The sequence below is a fragment of the Tribolium madens genome, unplaced genomic scaffold (assembly GCF_015345945.1).
Source record: "Tribolium madens isolate multiple individuals breed KSU strain unplaced genomic scaffold, Tmad_KSU_1.1 Scaffold_20;HRSCAF=117;Tcas5.2_LG4, whole genome shotgun sequence".
Taxonomy (NCBI): Eukaryota; Metazoa; Arthropoda; class Insecta; order Coleoptera; family Tenebrionidae; genus Tribolium; species Tribolium madens.
In genome coordinates, this window is record NW_025400985.1 from 7,099,764 (window position 1) to 7,124,077 (window position 24,314).

Below are 24,314 nucleotides of genomic sequence, written 5' to 3' on the forward strand. Positions count from 1 at the left end.
GAAAAAGTAGGTACATCATAATCAAATACTTACAAATACTTACTAATTATTATTTATTATTATGAAACAATAATATTTTTTAAATGGCTTATAGCACAGCGCTCCCAGGGAGTTGAAGTTACCTATTTTTTACGATTTTTACCTTATTGCAAACAAATACTAAAAAATTTGTTAACAATAAAATATTTAAAAAAGAAATAATATAATTTTTATATATGTTTTGTGTGTACATATTTTGTGTCTTTTATTGAGTACAAAAACATTTATAGTAAGGTAGTACAATAACCCCGACAAATAAAAATAAGTTTTTTATTTTTTACTTTTTTTTTGTAAAATTCACATTATTTAAAGTATGTAGGTAATCACAAAAAGTAAAATCACATTTACATATATTTTTAAAAATATGTTGAAGTAAATATGTGTTACAACAATTTAAAAGTAAATATTTCCATGATTATACCTATTAGCTTTTTTATATTTTTGTAATTCGTTATTTTTATTTAGTTTATTTTGATACATATTGAAGTCTAAATTTGACAAAAAAAAATATTTTTTTTTACAAAAAATAGCAAAAAAAGGATAAAATTTCTCCCAAGAAACTGATTTTTTTGCCGTTGCTCAACTCAGTACAGATGTAATTAAGACGGCAACAACCAGTAAAAGTGGCATTGCCACTGCACTGGGCGTGCTCGCCTCTGTTTACGCCCAGCCATTCCACAACATCAACACTTGTTCCAGTGTAGGATAATCAAAAAATCTTCAAGTTTTTCCATTAGAAACAATCAGATAAAAAAGCGACTTTATTATGTCTAAACTAAGAAACAGCAAATTGTTTTATCAATATTCGAGATCTTTAACATCAAAACGCGATTAGAAGGGTCATAGACTAACATTAATTTAATTATCTTTTGTATTAATGAACATGTGTCATGTGTCAGCGGCTCATAAATATTGAACAAATATTTCTTGACATTATAGTCTTGATCGATTGATGGAAAGGTATATCACGTATTGTAATGAGAGATATTTCCCATAATGCACCGCGATAATTTGATTAAATCTTCTTTTGTACCAGAAAAAATAAACATCCACCTGTCACTCTTTGTCCCTAAATTTTGTATGGCTTTTACTCTAATTAAAGAACAGCGAAGTAATGGCGGGTGTGAGGTGCGGTACAATGATGGCCGCCTTGACGTCTTCTCGACATATAAATACGATTAATATAATGCAAACCGTGAACATGAATCCCCTTCCGGTCGCTGACGGCTTTCAGCTGTCGACATGTTACCACAGACCTGTAATTTACACCGCAACCGGCCATTGTCATATGAAAATCCCCAACAATGCCCTTAGTTTGTTTTTACTAATGTTGCAACATCTTCCAGCAAAATTTTTCCAGCTGTAATCGGATTAAAACGGTCACCGCGATTCTCATTTTGATTCCGAATGACTGAACTTCAAGTGTCACTTTGATGAGGGAATACCATAGGTGGGCACTGGCATGGAAAACGCAAGCGACACACTTAACGCTTGAAATTTTTTTCAAAGCTTTTAAAACGGCGACAGGACACTTAAATTTCTACATAAAAGACGGGAAACTTTTGTCGTGGTGTGAATGACGGGAGATTATTAGGTCTAAGTACTAGAAAGGTAACGAGTTCAATTAGAATCTCATTGTTGCCTAAAGATTTTTTAACTCAAAAAAAAATGTTTTAATAAAGAAAGAAAATTGACAAAAATATATGATACTTACTTCTTTTAAAATCAAAAATGCCTATGTGTTTAATTATACAGGGTGTTTCACACAACATTACGAGGCTTGCGCCTATGTCAAACTAATCACTGTTTCATTAATAATCATAAACTGCAGTTTTTCAGAAACAATTATCATTTGTTCTATCAAGAGACGGCATAAATATGATTCTAGTTTATCTATCTTAATCACTAACTAACTAAAAATGTTGTAATTCTTGTAAGGGTGAACAAATAGGGGAGATTATCCAATTTTTCAAAATTTGTAATCGAGTTCGTATCGGAATGTGTATGATTGATTGCATCTTACAGGCGGAGGCCTCGTAAAATTATGTAAAACACCCTGTATGTATGTAAGTGAGAAAAAAAACAACAAAAATATGACTTTGCTCACTTGAAAATAATATAGTGTAAGTGTGGAGTAGTAATAAAATAACAACTAAATTGAACGAATTAATTAAAAATTGTATTCTCCATTTTTTTGTTGCGCACCATTGTAATTGAGGTTTACGATAGGGTAGGTAAATGTAGGAGAGTTGGACCAGTGGGAAAGACGGACTTTGAATTTTAAAAGCTCTCATAACAAATGTTAATGTTTTAAATTACAGTAAGAGAGTGGTTAAAGAAAGGTGATTTAATACAAAATTAAACATACATATTTTACGCAAAAATTTAAACCACCGCCTCCTTAATAAAATGTATCAATATCCCGCCTGGGCATTTCGTAAAAAATGCATTGGTGCAGTGATTCCGATTTTTTCGTAGTTACGGGGGTTACTAAGGAAAAACAGAATAATTTTTAATTATTAACGAAAAATAACGCAATTAATAAAAGCTGGGAAGGAAGGATACAACAAAACAAGATACTCCAGAGAGAATTGATATTATGAGGTTGAACCCTTTAAGCTAAAAAACTAGATTTGTCAAAACTTTTCCCCAGATTAAAGCGCCAACGGGAATCAGTTGAACTCAAAAAATGCCCAGGCGAGAAAAGGATTATTTCTATGGAGACGGCGATGATTTAAACCAATACAAGTCGGCATTACCCCAAGTGCTCATGTATACGATCGAGAGGCGCCAGCACCGCACAAGAATATTGCCATTCCCACCGAGGTTTATGTATGCTATTTTATTCACAATCACATTATTTTCAGTCAAAAATTTGAATAAAATAAAATTCTAGCAAAGTTAAGGTCCAAACGTGGTTGGCCATTCAAATTGCGTTTGGATTTTAACATTTCAGATATGCTAAAGAAAATAGGAGAAATAATGTGTAAGTGTGATATTAAAATTGTTGAAATGGAGTAGTGCACTCTCCCAGACGTAAGAAAAACTGCTACAGAAACAACTAAATACTAATTTAGCAAAATATTAGGTATTCGTAACTTCTTAACGTTGGCAAACCTGCATATTATCGCCCAAGGGATAAAATGATATTACTGCTCACGGGATTTAATGATGTGTTTTCCAACTTTTAAAAGGTTCGTAATCGACATATTACATTAGTGATTGTGAATATAATTAATTAATGTCCAATTCTCATATCAAAATTTCTCTTTTTCCCATCCCAGTTTCAGAGCTTATGTATTCGCGCGTTATTATGTTATTATCATATACCTTCCCAAACTTTTCATTTTATATCAATAGTGGGTCAGTGGCGTACTTACTTTCTTGAAATTTTTTCTCTTACTGTGGACTATTTTTGTAAATGAATATAATTTTCATAACTCATAGTATTTTCAGGATCTAATAGTATAGTATGTACATAACTAGTAGTAGGTATAAACACCACTTTAAACAAAACTCAAGCAAAGAGAAAAATGCCAAGTAAGATAATAAGATACCAATAACGTCGAAAAAATGTTTAAGTAAAAAATTATATCTGTCAAGAAAATTTTGATATATATTTGACCTTTTCTATGTCTATTTACTATTACCTACCGATAATCTTGTTTGTATATGCTTTTTCATAATTATCCAGTAAAGATACAAATACTTTAAATAACGTTAAACATAATTACAATTCAGGATACAGCTTCTTTGTCTCTCCTTCTAATAGTCTGCAGCAAAAAAAGTGTGAAACTATTTTTAAAACAAAAATACCTAAATAGGGTCAAAGTGCTAAATTTAAACTCTCACAATTTCGAAATTTCAATTGATAGAAATTTTTAAACTTTTTCCATGTTCCTTACTTTCATCTTACTTAACAATATAGTATATAAAAATCTACACGTTGATAATGAAAAAATTAACTTTAACAGAACGATTATATTAATTTTTCTATGTAGGTATTTAAAAACGAGTTTTTTATTTAATTTATAAAGAACATATTATGACAAAAAATATTAGTTCATATTTCCCCTTCTTCTCCTACGAATAAATCTAACAACAATTTCAACAGACTGTAGCTAGGTATTTCGATAAAACAAATAAATAGTTTTTTCGAATTTACGTACATACAAATTCATTTGAAGTTGTTATAAAAGTTATGGGAGTCATATGTTTATGGTTTCAAAATCCAAAAACCCCCAAATTTCCTTGTAATCGTAGATGCCGCTCATCGACCCTTATAAATCACTAATAGGTTTTGAGCCCTTTGTTTAGAGTAGATTATGTAAAAGTTCCGTGTTTGTGTGCTTTATGCTGTGAGAGCCGGCAGATGCCAAGCGGCTAGTTGCCGTCGACCAGCATATAAATATTTCAGCAGCTGATTACTGGCCTCTGACCGCAACAACTCGGTAACAAGTACTACAACACGATCGTCGTTTTGAATTAAATATCTTTGTTTCAATTATTAACAAGATATCATCCAGACAATTTATTTGCAGTGTAATTAGAATAATAACATGTGTGATGTGGGGACGAAACTCTGAGGGGTATTTTCAAGCCGTGAAAAGAAACGAAGAATTCCGACGGTGCGGTCAGAGGACGATTGTATCGTGTTTGGTGCATATTAATATGGTGTTAACATGTCTCTACATCGCACCCGCCTGCTGGGAACCAACAGACCCCTGCTGGAAAGCAACGACCATCAAAATGTTCAGTTTTCGATAAAAATTACAGAAATCTTCTAATTTCTGAGAATTGATGGTAACAAACTTGCCAAAACTTTACTACCAACTCTGTCAGAATGACACTTAATTCCCCCAACTTGTCATTGCGAACTGAAGTAGACAGTCATAGTGATTGTTTGAGGATCACTCGGTATCAAGATTGGAGTGTCAATTCCACGCAGCGTTTTATACAAATGTTGGAAATAAAAGCAAATCTTTCCGAATGCAAAGTTCGATTCGCACTCAATTAATGTTATTGCGAGTTTAAATAATAAATTCGAAGGGAATCATAATTGGAAGCGAATCTCGTTGCTTTGAAGAATTATTGGTGGTTTATTGTTGAAATATTTGAAGGGTGAAAAGAGTGAAAAAAAACGAGCGGATTTATTGTCGATGTATCGGATGAACTTTATCGACGTGTATATCAAATTCTATTAATTGTAGAGAGTCGGGTTGGCCTTTTATCTGATCCGTTTTATTCTGTATCAATGGCCGAGCTATTAGGCTTGTATTGTGCCTATACTTCAGATGTTATTTAAGACGTAAAGAAGTGCCGCCGCCGCAGCAGCGAAAGGATATCGCATTCGAACCGTTACCAAATTTTATGGAGGTATAAGACACCTTGTATTGTTATTGTAATTTTACAACAGGTTCTGAAATAAAGTGCAAAAAAAATCGCAGTGCTTGTGACAAAGCAGATTTAATGGAAAAGCACATTTTAAACCAATTTTCAGTTAAGTTCGAACAGATAAAATAAAAATTATGTCTAGTTTAGTTAAAAAATACGAGTGTTTTTCCCAATACTTCATCATTGAAGCGTTTAGTCAGGGATTTATTGCAAAGCTGTAGAAAGTTTCAGTTTAGTTACTAGTTTTTAGTGGATTAAAACATTAAAGCTAATTTTGTTATAGGGTAAATGTGGAATATATGCCGCTCGAAATGATTCACTCCCAGAGTCAATAACTGAAATCTGTGCAATAGATAATCTTAGAAGCTAGTTTACGTATTATTGTACAGGGTGTCCTAAGTTTTCGGGCCGGTGCAAAAATAAATATTTTTAATTGATTAAAAAAAAAAATTTGCTAGTGCAAACGATAGAGGATTACCTATAGTATAGTTCTCAATTTGATTTTTAGCGCATATCAGTAGGACTCTAAAAATCAAATTTAGAAAAAAAAAGTTTTAATTAATTGAAATTTTTTCTACATGATTTATTCTAATGGTAACTGTGAAAATTGAATAATGTAAAAGTTAATAGATTCTGAGTAATTAACATTTTAATATTGAAAATTGGGAATTGTGGTAATTTATGGCCAAGTTTGAGATGATCTGCTGCTAATGCATTGACAATAGAGCGGAGGCTTCACAATAAAGCTGGTTCGTCATAATGTCACTGCGGACCTTTTTCTTTTGTTTCCCATAAATTATTCCAATTTTCAGATTTTTACTATGAAAATGTTAATTATTCAAAACCTATCAACTTTATCATTGTTCTATTTTCACAAATACCACAGAAAAAAATCAGAAGAAAAAGAATTTTATCATGTAGAAAATATTCCAGTTAATTAAATGTTTTTTTTTTCTCCAAATTTAATTTTTAAGGTCCCACTCACATACGTTAAAAAATTTGTACAATATCAAAAATCAAATTAAAGTGTATTTAATCCTCTATCGTTTACACTATCAAAATTATTTTTTAATCAATTAGAAATAGGTTCTTATTTTTGCGCCGGCCTTAAAACTTGGGACAGCCTGTACACTCTTTGTCAGTTATTGTCTTATATGATTAAGGTCCGATTTCTGGTACGATTAAACTTCAGTTAAAATTTAACTGTTCGATTGTTGCTAAGGTAGCGTTGATCTGATTGGTGTTGCCATGGTTTAATCGAGGTTTAAATTTATCTATCTGTTAAATAAGTTTACAGAAACCGGACCTCAGTTATGTATTTAGTTTTTGAACAATAAATTTGCCAAGTTTTTTTCTACAGGCTATTAGAAGAGGAAACAAGGAAGCTCTATTCTAAATTCTAGCTCTGTTTAATGTTATTTGTTATTCACAATTGTTGTACCTTTACTAAATAATTGTAAAAAAAACATATACAAAATTATCATTATCATTAAATAGACATAAAGAATGTCAAATTTCAAAAAATAAATGTCAAAATTTTTTGACAGATACAATTTTTGAAACATTTTTTCATTTTTCTGGTATCTTATTTTATTTGAATTTTTTCTCTGGGGCGCGAGTTCTGAGACATCCTGTATAGATCCCACATTTACCCTAAACTAGTTTTTGAACACAAAAAAAAAAGAATATAAAACATTTGCATATAAAGTTTTGATGCTACACCACCTGCAGTTTTTGTTAACAAAACAGATTTTTATAAAAATGTTTTGACAAGAAATGGTTCTATATTGTTTTTAAAACTGAACAATTTATAATAAAATATTTTATAATCAGAAAGAAATCAAATTCCATTAACTTAACCCAATTTCAAACATTTTAAAATGACATAGTTTCCAAAAAATTGTGTCTTCATTCAATGGACAATGAAAAAGCAGATAGCGAATTATACCTAATTGTCTTTTTTATGTTTAAAAGAGAATAATACAATTCGTGTCAGAATTGTTTCCGGCTTGTGTTATGAAAATTATAAAATAACATTAATTTCTGTTTTAATTTTGTATTAATTTCGGCTGTGTTTGAAGAACTGTTTATCGTCGAGATTTGCGTTATCAAATGTGCAAGTAATGTGAAAAACATTAATCTCAATTAGGCAATGTGAATAGTTGTAGAGGCTTCTGTCTGATTGTTTGTAGTATCCAATGTCTGGCTTCTCAACACGGCAATTAATTTGAGAATAAACCGTAAACAAACGCGTGGGAGTCTCTCCGTTTAAGTTAATTAGTAGTTGAAGGGTGAAAACGAGCATGCATCATCATCGTCGGGGGAAAGAGGCGAGGGCTCCGACTCAAACATGACACCCGGCCAGATTCAGAGATAATATATAAAGAGATCAGCGATCGGTTAAAAGCGGCAACTACAACTTTATTTACGAGAAAAAAGAAAACACGCCGCTTAATGTAGCCGCGTATTTTTATACGCTAAATCATAATCGGACGGCGTTAGTCAGTAAACGGGCGACTTTAAAGCCGGGGAGAAAAAGACAAGCTTTCTCGACTTGTGATGGATGAAGCCGTCCGAAAGCCGAGATGAAGTTGTTGTGGGCACCTCGTATGGGTGAGAACCGGAGTCAGGTCGGCCGATAAATTACAATTATCTGCTTATAGTGAATGGGCACTCAAAGAGAGAGACAGCCGCCCAGCTAAACAACGACTTTATTAGTGACACAAAGAGAGCCGATAGGAGAACCCGAAATAGGAAATCGCGGAATACATCAACACCTTTGATGAAGACCCAAAATTCTTATCCGTAAGAAGATTAAAAGAGGAAATTTTTTACCCAAAGAAAAAGGAACAGTACGATGACTTGACAACATTCCATAAATCCGCACAAGTTTAATTTACCCGACGCTGAACATGTTTATTAATTAATATTAGCTTATGGCAATTAATGTTATCTCTAAATAACAGCTACATTAATACTTGTACAACATGTAATTACTCGGTGTAAGTCTAATCTTAACTCATCTAAACGAGTAGATGAACAAAAAATTAAATGCAAATGATTACAAATTTACATTTGAAATATACTTACAAGAAGATTTATTTCTTTGTAAATTTTAAAGAAGCCGCCACTTTGCCTCCTTAAAAATTACACATTCGCTTACTGGAAAAAAACTCAACTAAAATCAAAAATTCTGCAAGATTTTTATTAAATTAAAAAGTAAAGTAATTTATTGGTATTGTACTTTAAATGCTGATTGACAAAAAGCAAGTCAAATGTTAATTCGAATTCAATTATCAGTTACTTTGCACTGTTAAACGTTAAATTAATCTCGAATAGAATTTTTTTCATGTTCCTGGTATATTATCTTACTTGAAAATTTTCTCTGGGGCGCGAGTTCTGGCCATGAGTAAATAATTCAGTTTTGATCACGAGAGCTTTTTTTTCGAAGTAAACTTGACATTTTAATGAGTATTTTGTTTTCTGGCAATTTAACGAAAAAAACTGCTCCTGAAAAAATTTCCGTAGGACGAGCAGTTTTTTGAACTCAATTAAAAATATCAAGTTTTTTTCGTAAAAAAAAAACAGCTTGAATGTAATTCGGTAAGACAATTTAATGAATACGTAAATCCGATGATGCAGACCTACTAGATTCAGACGCTTTCAAAAGTTAGGTTCCGTTTTGTGGCTGTAATAGTTAGGGCCATCGCCGTCTCCATAGAAATAATCCTTTTCTCGCCTGGACATTTTTTGAGTTCAACTGATTCCCGTTGGCGCTTAATATGGGGAAAATTTTTAACAAATCCAGTCTTTTATCTGAAAGGGTTCAACCTCATAATATCAATTCTCCCTGGCGTATCTTGTTTTGTTGTATCCTTCCTTCCCCGCTTTAATTAATTGCCTTATTTTTCGTTAATAATTTAAAATCATTCAGTTTTTCCTTAGTAACCCCCGTAACTAAGAAAAAATCGGAATCACTGCTCCAATGCATTTTTTTACGAAATACCGGGGCGGGATTTGATTAAGGAGGCGGTGGTTAGGTAAACTTTTGTAGCTGTCATAGTGACAAAAACACCACGGCTTATGAGATTTTTAGTGTATGAAAAAAATTGTCAGTATAAAATGATAAATGATCGGTGTTTAATTTTTGCACAGTAAAAAAATTAAAAATGATCAGTATAATATAATATTTTGCACAGTAAAAATAATAAATGCTAAGTAAAGCAGGCACAGTATTTTAGTGTAATTTGTTCAGTATGTTCAGTAAAAAATCTAATTTGCACAGTAAAAATAATAAATGCTCAGAAACTTTAATCAAAATTAGTAAAATAACAAAATTTAAGAAATTTTCAGTCTTGGTTACATAACAATGTATCGCCTTTGCTCAAGAATGTTATTTATTATTATTTTAGGGAGTATATTTATTAGCAAAGGCCGGTGAGCAAGAATAATTTTTGCAAGGGTTGAAAACTGTGCACAAGTGGTAATCAGTCTAATCAGCGTATTATTTTATTTTTGAACGGTTTGCGACATTCCAGTTTTGCTCGAAAACATTTTGTTTGTAAATGTGGAATAATAATTTAATTAATTTTGCTAGACATTCATTCATTTCTTTTACTGTGCATTTATTATTTTTACTGATCAAAAATAGGTACTTGTCGTTTAAATAATATACTGTGCAAGTAATTTGTTGCCTAAAGCTTTTAGCTTTGTGGCTTTTACGAGTAAGTTTGTATTTCTCCGAATCATTTAACTTAGAGTGTAGTCTGTGATCAATATTTTTTTTAAACGAGGATCGGTGGTGCGTACATTAAAAGGAAAGGAATATTTTTTTGTAATAATTGCATCTTGACGTTTTGTTGAGTCACTTTGTATGCGTTTATGGACTGGTTATGAAAAATAAAATTCTCTTCTCGTCAGACTAGCTCACTTGTCACATGCTAATAATCTCTAATTGCCGTTAAGACTACTAACGCTCGTCTTGATTGTTTGTCAACTCGAGAATATCCAAAGTGTACAAAGTATCTTCCATATCGTCTTATCTCGCTGTCAAATGATCATTCGATCGGAGATCTGTAGATGTAAATCGTTTTAAAAATCGTCTCATTTCGTCTTTGTTTCTCCGAATTCTGTAGCGTGTTTGAGCGAGACACCACTACTCCAACACACATCTTTTCCAGTCGACCAGGTAACTATTTATATGGATCTTTTAACAATTGAGTGACAGTCAAAGAAGCCGCCAGATGTACATTTCTTACATGTTAAACTTTTTATTAATGATTTTTCATTTTAATCCTCTGTGACCCTTTTCACCTATCAGCGAGTCAAACGCGGCTCGATTTTTTCTCCTCCACTATTATTAAATATTGACGGGCGCAAATTATACGACATCACAAAATTTTTGTTTGTTGTGATACAGTTTTGTAGAGTGGCGTGTTTTGTGATAGGATCGGGAATGTGGTGCCGAAGATGGATGAGATAACTTCAAATCAAGAGCGAGAGCTCATCGATCTCTGCGCATTTTTATGTATGTACCGGCCGTCATTATCAGCCATTAAATGCCGCTGACAGTTGGAGGGGCTATCCATCAAACGGGGCCCGGATTCCGAGACAAATGTCATCAGATAGCGAGCTATACGAAATTGTTTCTTCGATTATCTTTACCTTGTCTGAAAGCACCGATCAAAAAATGCAAATTTTTAAAACAATTTTTTTGCTGTCCCCAAATTGCTCAATAAAATATGTAGCACAAGTAGCACAACCGAATGGTATTGACGTACGAAATTAGAAAGTCGAACAAAATAATAACCGGATTGAGATTAATGAATCTAACAATATCCTCAACACAAACATACCACTTACAAGTTTTTTATCTCTTAATAAATTATTAATCACGCTAATCGCTTCTAAACCTTTTAATTAGTGACATATTTTCATACAACAAAATGGGATTTAAATTTCTAATTGAGTGGTTTTTTCTGATATCAAGGCCGAAATCGATTAATCGGAGTCGCCCTTCCTATGTCGAACTTTTTCAATAATTAATAAGACAACTATTCGACATTAACAACTTTATTTACAGTTTGTACAATTAATTATTTTTAGTTATCACAGTGACAGGTTTGAGAAGTCCTTCATCCTCCCTCGGTACCACTGGGAGAGGTATCTGGATGGGACACTGGGGGGCAAGTCGCAAATTTCCATACATTTCAAACATCCCAGGTCGTAGAAAACTTGGTCCTGGATAAGGACATCGTTGATAAAGCATCGGGTACAAGTGTCCGAATGGGGTAAAAGGTGGGTAAAATCCCCCCAAGGCTATTGTCCGTTTAAACGCCGCCAATCGTGTCCTGGAGGCGGCTGTTGATCGCCGCCGAAGCTTACCAGTGCTGCTCCCTATAAACACATCCTCAGCTGAAGGATCAAGCATCCAGTAATTCCCTTTCCCTGGATCATCATAATGACGAGGAACCTTCACGAAGCATTTATTAAGACTGAGATTGTGTCTAATCGAGTTCTGCCATCCTTGTTTATTCTCTTTATAGTAAGGGAAATTCCGGATTATGTATTCGTAGATTCCGTTCAAAGTGAGGCGTTTTTCCGGGCTATTTCGGATAGCCATCATGATAAGGGCATTGTAGCTGTATGGTGGTTTTTCGTTGGGTTTGCTGTTTTTTTCTAAAATCAAAAATAACTACAGGTAGAAGAGTTATTAATCATTACACCCACACATGTGGGAGCTGGAAACTACTTGTTGACGGGTTTTAATTAAATTTATTGGAGGCACGGAACTAAGAGAATTTTAATGGGAATGGCTGAGTTATATGCTTGATTAGCGTTTGAAATTCTTCTTTGACAAGAAATATGTAAAAAATTGATTTATATTCACGGAATTTTAAAAACATCTGCCCGTGAATAGTTACATATCTTCATAAAATATAGATGTAGAAGTGAAAAATTCAAATTTTTATTCACACACTTAATATGTATATTTGATTTAATAGTAAAATCATAACAATAATACTTATTCCAATACATTATTTCTGTATTTTTTTCCAGCACTGGACATGCGTTTCTCTGACTTAATAAAATTATTATCAAAGCAATAATAAATATAATTACTATTCAAATTATAAGAAAGACAATTTTTCTTTAAATTTATTTTATTTGATACGAGCAATATCCATAGGGTAAACATTTTTTTATCGTAAAAGCTGATAATAATAGTTATTTAATTAAAAAAGTTATGGCCCAAAGGAATGTTTAAAGTCCGACGTTAGGAAATTATAATTTAATATTTTCAGCGAACTTGGTGTAAAAATCGAGAACGCCTATTTTGTCGTTATGAATTTCATATGATTCTGTATGTTATGATTGATTACAAGTGCCTATAAAAGCCAAATGATACCCGCTTATAGGTGATTAGAAACAAGTTTATAGGACCAAAATACAATAAAATTTATTTTTACTATGCTTTCATCTTTATCTAATTTAGGTATGTTTCAGATACTGAAGTTAAACCACGAATCTTAAAATAAACGTCGAAAACAAAATGAAAATTAAATATTGAATAATAAATAAATATTCTCTTTTTAAAAGCCTTCTCACCCTAATATTTTCGGCTCATAGTTATAAAACTGTATCCAAACTCGTGAATAAATTAGAAACAATCACTAAAAATTTTCAACTAACCTTCACTTTCTTCCGCTTCTTTGCTCCCTGCCGGCTTTTGCGAGCAATCCAGAGGTGGCGTGTCATCCCCCGTCACATCCAAATCGCTATCACTTTCACTATCCTCTTCTTTCACTTCACTTCCGGCCAAAATAGAGTTAATTGTGAAAGATTTTTGTTTTTGTGCCATAACAAGTTTTGAGTCGGGTTTATTAAACACCACCATATTTATATTTACATTGTTGTTGAGTGTTCAACAAGGATTGTAATGTGCAGATGTGTCGACACTGCCATAATCCTTGGCAACTGTGTTGTTCATTTATTCAGGGTGGGCTTATATAAAGTTGGGGCTACGCCTCTTCGGTGTTTTGTGCCGTTTCCTGACCAATGGTGGGAAGATGAGAGAGACCTGTTGGCCGGCCTACGGTGTGTATTGCCAATAGGTCTGGGTGTGGTTATTCGAGCAGATGTTTACCAAAATAATTTTACTGTTTTTAGACAAACAGTAAGGGAGACGGTGGGAGAGACAGAAAAGACTTGGAACTACAAAAAATGACTTTGGAGCTATTTTGTTAAAATCTAAATATATGTATTTACTTGTGTGTTGAATATACCTAAATAAAATTCGGGGTCAATTTACATTAACAGATTCCTACAATTTTATTGAGAATAGAACCAATTAGGGTTCAGTTGTATGTATGTACTCACATATTTTATTAATGTTTTACATTAAGTCAAAAAATCTAGACTCTTGTCATCTTTCGAAATTCTTGGATATCTGATTAGGTATTGTCTTGATATCCAGAATTGATTTTTCTTAATTTTTGATTATAACTATAGGTAGAAAATTGCAACAGTAATTACCTATTGCTATAATCTCTAGTATCAAAGTGTTTCGTTTTTATTGTTACAAATTTAAATAGGAGAATATTCAATTTTAAGACAAAAGTTTTTCTATATGAACATGTATCGCAAGGGAGCTACACCCCCTCAAAGGGATGCATCTTTTAATGAATTTTTCCAATATTTCCGAAACCATTGTAGATAAAATTACAAAATTTGGTACAGATGATAAACTTTATAGGTACACGAATTCAAAGATAAAATGTTAAAATTTTAGCGTAAGAAGTATCTACTCTTTTGTAAAAGTAGGTAATATTTTGGCTGTAGTATCCAGCCACTTTCAGCAACAAAATTCGCAAAATTTTAAATTTTATATTTTCTTTATAAAAAAAGGTCTTTTGTGTTTTTCCGATACAACTTACCGATTTTGAGTAAAATCATTACATCATTATATCATTAAAATTTATGTTACAGACCATAACCATCATAAAAATTAAAAATTAATTTGGTTTTACCTTTAGGACATCTCTGATTAAAAATTTGGATATTTTACCAAAGAAAAATTAAGATCAGTAAAGTCGTCGAGTCATCTTGGAATTCGTTTAAGTGTATATAAAGGTTATTAGCTGTGTACCAAATTTTATAAGGGAACAAATTAAATGCACAGTATATTATTTAAACGTCAAGTATTTTTAATCAGTAAAAATAATAAATGCACAGTAAAATAATAAATGCACAGTAAAAATAATAAATGCACCGTAAAGACAAAAAATTACTACCCATTTTGTAATTTTGTCTATTCTGGAAAAAAACCCTTTAAAAAACGCACCCCTTTTTTTTGAAACATGTTTATAACAAACTTCTGTTTTAAAATCGAATATTCTACCATCTATTTAAATTTGTAACAATAAAAACGGAACACCTGTATAGTACTTCCTGGATGTTCAATCTTTTAGCTAAAACAACTTTTTTTTTACGTTCACATTCAACTCTAATGTTGAATGACAATGTGTTTCAAATTCAATAGTATCTAATTAAAAAAATGTGTAACAGTTGGTTGTCATTATTTTTTTTGCAAAACCCGAAAATTAAAAGGAATTTTGAAAAATGTTATTTTTGATAAACGGTTACATTTTAATTGTACCTTACGCTACACTAATTATTTTTTCGTAAAGTAGTTAGTTTACGAAAAAAACGCTTGGTTCTATACTTTTTATTCACCGTGTACCTATAACAACGAACAGTTATTTGTATAAATATAAATTTTTGTCTGATGAGCAAATTTTTGCCCCGACACTATATTGGTTGTCAAAGACTTTCGGGGTTAGTTGCCACTAGTTATTTAAATAAAAAAACAAAAAAATTAGCCAAAAAAATTTAATAAGAACAATAAAACTAAAATTTAATGTTGAGAATAAAAAAAATGTTAAAAGTAAGCTACTCGTAATAATTTAAAGAAACTAAAACTAAAAAAACTAAGGTTTTTATAATTAACCATCTCGGAGATTTTTGTGACTATCAATCCCTAACAAATATTTCAGATAAATCATGATTTGACAAAAACACTATAGAACCAAAATTTTGATCATACAGCATACAACGTTGTAGAATAACAGAAAATAGTTGAGAGATTGATTTTATTAATTAGAGATAATGGAGAATACAGGTTGGCCCAAAGCTAATTTTTTAAAATACATTAGTTTTTTAAACAAAGTTGTGTTCAACTTTTGATTAAAGTAGTATCGTCATGTTTTTAAAAATAATGACGTTATGGCCTAGGCTGTTTTTTACAATGCATCCTCTAGGTATAATCAAACTTAGTTAGTACATCGTTCAATAAAGATTTTCAGCTGCAAAAATACAAAAACACCAATCATATTATTCAGAGAATAGTTTCAAAGCATTTGAAATTACGTTTACACACTAACATTGATGTAAGTACAGTGTAATCAAAAAGTCTTGCTATCACGTAGGAGTAAGTACTATGTTACTAGTTATGTTACTTACTAGTTGAAGACGTATGTCGCTGACAGTTTGTATGTCAGTTAGATGTTAAAAAATTATTTAACAAAATTAAAATATTAATCTAAGCAAATTGAATTACTGTATAAAACACCCTATAATGAGATGTATAGTTGGTGGGTCCCTAGGTGGCAGCCGCGACAGAGTTCTGAGACGTGTAACAAGCAACCCTTGTGACAATCTGCCCCGGTCTCCCCTACCTAAAGGAATTTTTTTGTGAAAAAAAATTATAATATACACAATGTGTGGAAAATAATTATTATTATTCTTTGCTAAAAAAAAACAATTAACTTAAACAAAAAATTGATGTGCAAGTTTATTTGCTTTAGGTATTACAACAATAATAATCAAAAGGTAGAAATAACGCCAAAAGTGATGGTCAAAAATCTCTACGACCCAGGTAGATATAGTATTTTTTAATTTGTATTAAATAAAAGCCCAAGAGAGGTCCGACAACTTTCAAAAAACACCTAGACAGGTTGAGCTTGTGGCATGTGACAATTCTAAAGAATCCAACATCCGAAAGATGAAACGAGTCGAGCGACCAAACTCCTAATTTAAATTTAAATGATCGCACATTTACATGATTGCAATAACTTAGTCTAAATTATATGCAAAAGTTTCAGATTAATAATATTTTTGAAGCAGGTGTTAATCCCTTAAAACTCTTTTAATTAATATCGCCGAAAAGCGAAAATATTTATATGAATTAGGAGAATTATCGATGAACGTTCGTTTGAAGATAGAATCAGCCGCCGACGTTGCTGTCAATTCCTTTATCTTCGGAGTCGAAGAACTTAAGACATTTTTCGATATAAAAATGAAGGATGGCATGTTTGATTACTTAAAAGCACCGATTAAGTCTTTTATCTTCGGTAAATAAACAAGTGAACGTTTGAAGCGTAAAGCGGGATTATTTTGGCACACTATAAACACTTAGTGTAGAACAAGAAACCATCAAAGATGTTTCCTACTATCAATAAATATTTTAATTCCTTTGAAAACGTAAATAGATAAGCAAATGGTACACGTTTCCGCTCAGATAAAATTATACGAAACGATGCACTCCAACTCAAGAAAAACTAAAAAATTCATTTTGCTCAACTAAGTAATTTATTTTTCAAAGAAAAAATTATATGATTTAGGTCATTCCTCCAAGAATTGTTGCAATCGTATAAGCCAGACGTACCAACTAAAACAATGTGAAGAAAACAAGAATTGCAATCTATACCAACAAAAATTACTCCAACGTATTCATTCCTGTTAACATGCAACATCCCTCCCCCCGTCACACTTAACTCCTTCTGCGACTTCATCAACATGAAAAGAATATGTTTCCGAATTTTCATACTCCGAGTATTTTCCCAGTTCATGTTATAAATTGCAACTGAAAGATTTTCGGCCTTTCAACCAATAAAAACAATTCTTCACCACACTAACCTCAATTTCAACATTACTGGTGATAATAAAATATAAACCGACTTGAAACAACATTCCACTTAAATAACATGCACTTTTGATCGAATCGCCAAAACTCGGAGACCTGAAAAGAATGTTCAACCAAAAAATCATATTATGTTTTTACAACTTGCTTGAAAAGAATTATGTAAGTGTGCATTGAGGCACAAGCCACAGTTACCAAATACAAAACAATAAAATATGATGAAAAAATTGTGTTAAGCTTGGCGTGAAAGCTGAAAATTTTTTCAGGATTATTTTACTATTGAAGGAAGAAAGTACTGACTGTAGGAGAAATTTGTGGTGTTGGGTGCAGTGTACCATTTTAGTGAAGCTTTTCGCATCGTGGTTTAATCCGAATTGAAGCGATCTGATCATTCTTTGAAGGAGGATAAACTGGATTCTGAGGTCAGTACAAATAAGAAGGTAAAAACAATCAAGAGAGAGAAGAGCCCACATTATTTCAAACATAATTAGTACTTCCATTGCGTAAATTATGCTGATTTGGTAGCTATCTTCAGGCGTCCAACATACCAAAGGTACCACTTTTGACTTGTCAGAAACTGTGGTAAGACAAAATAGGACGATAGTTAACACTCCTCCCAAAACAACGACTTTGACAATTTTGGTGCAAATTTTCATTTTTTGTTCGAGAGTTTGTCCTAATTTGGTGCCAAAAACGTTGTAATCCCAGAAGTACAAACCGCGTTCTTTGATTATTTCAGATATTAAACCTCCATGAACAAACATAACGTACTTTCTAGACAAAATCTGGAAAAAACATTTCGCCTTTCGTAAACAAAACTGTAATTGGGTAATACGTGTGCACAAGTAGTCAGAGATTCGAATAATTCAGCCCAAAGTAGCACATCTTTATTTTCTCCATCTCTGGCTTTTCTCACAATCAGATAAATAAGAAAAAGCGTAATTGGTGTGAAAACACCAATAGAAATAATTTTTCTTGATAACTTGCTCTCGGGTAGTAGACCGGTCCCAACTAAGAAACCGGTCGGAAAACTTAAATAATTTTTCGTCGACATTGTGTATGAACCAAATGAATTTCAACCTTTTAAAGCTAATCAGAAATGTGATGATTAATTGATAAGACAATTAGTGCGTGTACTTTAAAATTCTGAAAGTTTTGCTGAAAATTGGGTCGGTTTTTTCTTTGGAAGGAAACATCTGGAGTCGATCAGAAATTTGTTATGAAGGCTTGCATCGGATGCACACTTGAAACAGGGTCAAAACCAGTGTGTGCAAGTTCGATCGTAATTTTCCTGTCTAATTAAGGGATTACAAAGATCGCTTTTTATTTCGTAGTCAAAAATGAGTTTCCACGAAACTTTGTAACGAAAGCGCTACCAATAATAAACAAAATGAAGCGGTCGGAAAGAAAATAAATAAATTTTCGACGAAAAGTGATTTTTGTGTTTTCCCCTCAAATAAAAATATTTTGAACGCGCCTTGTTACATTTTTAATCACTTATTCAGAATTTCATTTTTATAAGAAAACTTTAAGTTATAATTATACGTCTAAATACAAAGTTAGGTTTAGGAATAATTAAAAGAACCAAGAGAAATGTTCGGTGAGTTTTATTTTTTGTAGTAAGTGAAACAACTCAATTTATAATTACTTCAAATTGCCTAAAAGAGTATTAATTATTTTAATAAAAAACAAAAAGCTAAAGTGAAATTGTGTAAAGCATGCTCTTTAATAATATGGCTCTATTTTATAATAGTATAACTTCTCCAAAAAATTTTCTATACCTAGATATTTGTATCCTGTAATTTGTAAAGCGAAATTTAACATTTAGGAAAAAAAGTAGAAGAAAATAGCATTTTGATAAAATGTTCCTGAAAGGGTGGATATTAGGTATATGTAGAGGCTAAACTACTACCCCAAATATGAGTGGTTAAAGTTGATGCTGTATATAATTTATTATATTTATGGGCAAACTAAAGACTAATGGTTCATTATAGTTTCTGCTTCCAAGACATTTCCGTTCATTTAGAATAACAAAAAAAATAAAACTAAAATTAACAGAAGTACGATCCACAAATCTATTTTCAACAATAATCTAAGTTTTAACTATAAAAATTATCCAAAATTAGATTTAGGAACACAAGAACAAAGAGTAATGTTCGGCAAATTTAATTTTGTCCAATAAGTGTAACTCGAATTTCCAATTAGTTCAAATTGCCCAAAAGAGTAGCAATTGTTAATGCGAGACGAAACATCTGAAAAAAAGTTTTTTTTATTTTTCTCATAAATTTGTTACTCACCATAAGATATTCGTTTCGATTTATATGCAACATGCCTCCGCCTCTCATTTCCAATTTTTGTTGTGATTTTAAAAGCATGAAAAGAATGTGATGTCTAATTTTTACGTTTCCGTAGTCTTGCCAGTTTAGAAAATAAATTGCTGTTGACAGTTTTTCAGCCTAGACAAAAATAAAAAATATAACCTTCTATTCAAAAGGTATTGCGTTTTTGACTTTCAAAGAAAGAATTTTGAAACATAATTATTATACTTGCTTCAATTTCCACATTACTGGCAGGAAAAAAATAAAGAGCGACTTGAAACAAGATTGAAACTGTGTAGAAAATGCTTTTTATTTCTATTTCGATAGTGACTTGACTAAAAAAAAATTAGAATCTTTTTTTGGGCAGGATTGTTCTTACCTGTACTTTAAGGTGTATGCTTGAACCGTTATTGCAGAAACCGACATAGCATATTGCACTAAAAAATATTTCGAAAACACTTTATTCAATTTTTTATGAAGCCTAAAATGAGTTGTTAATATATATTTTTTTAATTTTAACTGAACTAGTAACATTAACATCTTATTGTGATGTTTTGCCAACTCCACCAACTTCTCCCAACTTTCCTTTTCTGAAATTATTCTAAATTTGATCGACTTTAACATTTTTCTCATCATTTTATACTGAATTTTTATATCCATACAAACCAAAAGATAGAATCCGTCTGTGAGTAAAATGTAGTATAAAACAATCGTTAAAAGGATATATTGTGACAAAAAAATCAGTTCGGTAGCGTAAGGAAGATTCGGTACCCAGCAAATGAACGGTAGTGACTTTTCCTCATCGGTGAGGGCACTTACACAAGTAATAAAGATGGTTACGAAACCACAAGTAATAAGAAATTGAGCCAGAGTCCAACAGTTTTTCATTTGTTTTTTGAATTTTTTTTCAAGCTCTGGTCCAAACAGGTCAAAGGGCCAAAGGTTATAACAATCATTGAAAATTTCCAATATTAGGTTGCTATGAACGAAAATCAGATATTTTCGTATCATTAGCTACAAAATTTCGAAACTAAAAATTTGGAAAATATGAAAAAACTTACTTGAGTTAAAGTTGATATAGATTCCAAGACTTCCATAATGAGAAAAATATCGTTATTTGTATCCCAAAATTTGTAAGCTGAGAAAGCAAGCAGGAGCAACCCGAGCGGAGCAAAAATGTATTTTGATAAAAATTTTCTGTAAAGGGGACTGTTAGCTGCAAGTCCAGTACCCCCAACATAAGACTGACAATTATTTAGATACTCCATGACTGGTAGATGAAACCAAACTGAAGTCTTTGATAATGATCAATGAGTGGTCAAAGTTGGTATTTCTTGCAATTATTTTATGAGAAAAGTAATGACTGGGTGTAGGTTTCAAGTCTTTTCATTCATTTTGTATGAAGAAAAAATTAGAATTAGCCAACTTTTTCCAACAGTTGCAACTGGTTCATGGCTCATCTAATTTTAAAATAAATTATTTAAGATACCTTATAATTATTTAAAAAAATAATTATTTTTTTAATAATCATATAGCTACTGATGACTGTCTCCTTTTCTCCCACATAATCGATTTTTTTCGTCTTTAGAGCAATTTTTTTACGATTAACACACTTTACTCCTTTAAAAAAAAGTGCATCAGCTGATGTAAGTATATCATACTTTTAAAAATCGGGAACACCACCACCAGTGCGAATTTACAAGTCCCATAGTAAAAAAAAACGTTTTTTGAAGTCAAAGATGAATTGTAACAGATGCTCTACCGATAACTAATAGGAGTATGTAACAAAGAAAAATAAAATAAATAAAATTTCCACGAAATGTAGTATTCCTCCAAAATCTATAAATATTCTGAAAATGGATTATTACATTGATAATCACTTACCTACCTACAATTTTAAATAGGTATTTCAAACAAAACCTCAAGAAGAAGATTATTCCAAGTCAGACTTAGGAGTAATTGAAAGATAAAAGTTTTTGATAAATGAATGAGTGGGCAAAGGATGATTTTTATAAAAATAATGACTGGGTGTTGGTTTCAAAACTTTTCCATTCATTTTAAACAACAAAAAATATAACTAAAATTAACAGAAGTACGATTCATGATTCTATTTTTAACAATAATCTAAGTTATAACTATACAAAAATTATTCAAAATTAGTTTTAAGAATAACTACTAACTACAAATATAAAGAGCAATGTTTGATAATATTTGATATTTTGTCTAGTAGTTAAGTGTGTAACTCTAAATTATAACTATACAAAATTATCCGAAATTAGATTTAGGAGTAACTACAAGAACAAAGAGCAATGTTCGGTGAATTTTATTCTGTGTATATTCTGTGTTCTAAGTGTATAACTCGAATTTCAAATTAGCTCAAATTGCCCAAAAGAGTAGCAATTGTTAATGCGAGACGAAACATCTAAAAAAAAGTTTTTTTAAATCCTTCTCACTAATTTGTTACTCACCATAAGATATTCGTTTCGATTTATATGCAACATGCCTCCGCCTTTCATTTCCAATTTTTGTTGTGATTTTAAGAGCATGAAAAGAATGTGATGTCTAATTTTTACGTTTCCGTAGTCTTGCCAGTTTAGAAAAAATAAAATAAATAACTTTCTAAATTGCGTTTTTGACTTTAAACTTTTAAAAAAAGAATTTTGAAACATAATTATTATACTTGCTTCTATTTCCACATTACTGGCGGGAAAAAAATAAAGAGCGACTTGAAGCAGGATTGAAACTGTGTAGAAAATGCTTTTTAGTACTGTTTCAATAGTGACTTCACTAAAAAAAAATAGAAATTTTTGTGGCAGGATTGTTCTTATACCTGTACTTTAAGGTGTATGCTTGAACCGTTATTGCAGAAACCGACATAGCATATTGCACTAAAAAATATTTCGAAAACACATTATTCAATTTTTTGTGAAGCCTAAAATGAGGTTTTAATATATTTTTTTTTAATTTGACTGAACTAGTAACTTTAACATCTTATTGTGATGTTTTGCCAACTCCACCAACTTCTCTAAACTTTCCTTTTCTAAAATTATTCCAAATTTAATGGACTTTAACATTTTTCTCATCATTTTATACTGAATTTTTATATCCATACAAACCAAAAGATAGAATCCGTCTGTGAGTAAAATGTAGTAGAAAACAACCATTAAAATTATAAATTGAGATAAAAAAATCAGTTCTCTGGCGTAAAGAAAATCTGGTAACCAGCAAATGAACGGTACTAACTTTTCCTCCTCGATAAGGGCACTTACACACATAAACATGATAGTTATGAAACCACAAGTAATAAGAGTTTGAGCCAGAGTCCAACAGTTTTTCATTTGTTTTTTAAATTTTTGTTCAAGTTCTAGTCCAAACAGATCAAAAGACCAAAGGTTATAACAATCATTGAAAATGTCCAACATTAAGCTGCTATGGGTGAAAACCACATATTTTCGTATCATTAGCTGCAAAATTTCGAATGTAAAAATTTAGAAATTTGAAAAAAAACTTACTAGAGTAAAAGTTGATATAGATTCCAGAATTTCCATAATGAGAAAAATGTCGTTATTGGTGTCCCGTAATTTGTAACTTGACAAAGCAATCAAGAGCAAAGTGAGCGGAAAAAAATGTATTTGGATAGATTTTTTTCTGTAAAGGGGACTATTAATTGCCAGACCAGTACCCCCAACATAAGTCTGACAATTATGTAAATACTCCATGACTGGTGGATGAAACCAAACTGAAGTCGTTGATAATAATCAATGAGTGGTCAAAGTTGGTACTTCTTGTAATTATTTTATGAGAAAAGTAATGACTGGGTGTTGGTTTCAAGTATTTTCATACATTTTCTATGAGAAAAAAATCTAAAATTAGCACATAACTTTTTCAAACAGTTGCAGCTGCTTCATGCCTTATCTAATTTTAAAATAAATTATTTAAAATAATAATCATTTAAAAGAAAAATTATTTAATTTAATAATCATAACTACTGATGGCTTCTTCTTTTCTCTCACATAATTGATTTCTTACGATTATCACACTTTACTCTCTCAAAGAAAAGTGCATCAGAAGTGGTGACAACTAATGCGTATACAAGTTCCATCGTAATGTGTATATTTTGTAAACGGCTTGTTACATTTTTAACAACTTAAAACCCCAATTACCAGATTATTCTATGAAGACTTAGAAATAATTGAAAGATAAAAGTTTTTGATAATCAATGAATGAGTGAAGTTGGTGGTTTTTGTAAAAGTAATGACTGGGTGTTGGGTTCAAGACTTCTCCATTCAATTTGAATGAGATAAAAATTTAAAATTTTAGCACACAACTTTCCCCAATAGTCCCAGTTTCATGCTTATCTAATTTTAAAATAAATTTATCAATGCTACTAATGGTTGTCTTCTGTTCAATGCTCCCACATAATCGATTTCTTTTCGTCTTTTGAGCAATTATTTACGATTTACGCACTTTACTCGCTGAAAGAAAAGGTGTGCCTAATTGGGCAAATAGTTAAGAATTCGTAGAAGCATTGCCCGGTTGTAAATAATTCAAGTTAAATTGCTTTCCGGTATAACATGAAACCA

The 24,314-nt window shown here is 31.5% G+C and overlaps 3 protein-coding genes across 3 annotated transcripts; all 3 read right to left on the reverse strand.

Annotated features, from left to right (window-relative positions):
* Positions 1 to 11,510: 11,510 nt before the first annotated feature.
* On the reverse strand, positions 11,511 to 13,400 carry LOC123005390 (fork head domain transcription factor slp2-like). The gene is made up of 2 exons (XM_044399116.1): positions 13,126 to 13,400; positions 11,511 to 12,111 (listed from the first exon to the last, which is right to left on the reverse strand). The coding sequence occupies exons 1-2, from the start codon at positions 13,328 to 13,330 to the stop codon at positions 11,525 to 11,527; spliced, it is 792 nt and encodes a 263-aa protein (XP_044255051.1). The 5' UTR covers positions 13,331 to 13,400; the 3' UTR covers positions 11,511 to 11,524.
* Positions 13,401 to 19,614: 6,214 nt separating this feature from the next.
* On the reverse strand, positions 19,615 to 20,999 carry LOC123005603. Its single transcript, XM_044399422.1, has 6 exons — positions 20,793 to 20,999; positions 20,264 to 20,745; positions 20,111 to 20,212; positions 19,964 to 20,066; positions 19,711 to 19,869; positions 19,615 to 19,665 (listed from the first exon to the last, which is right to left on the reverse strand). Exons 1-6 carry the CDS (start codon positions 20,997 to 20,999, stop codon positions 19,615 to 19,617), a joined length of 1,104 nt encoding a protein of 367 aa, XP_044255357.1.
* Positions 21,000 to 22,102: 1,103 nt separating this feature from the next.
* Positions 22,103 to 23,450, reverse strand: LOC123005612. Its single transcript, XM_044399434.1, has 6 exons — positions 23,244 to 23,450; positions 22,714 to 23,195; positions 22,562 to 22,663; positions 22,399 to 22,518; positions 22,200 to 22,350; positions 22,103 to 22,153 (listed from the first exon to the last, which is right to left on the reverse strand). Exons 1-6 carry the CDS (start codon positions 23,448 to 23,450, stop codon positions 22,103 to 22,105), a joined length of 1,113 nt encoding a protein of 370 aa, XP_044255369.1.
* Positions 23,451 to 24,314: the final 864 nt, after the last annotated feature.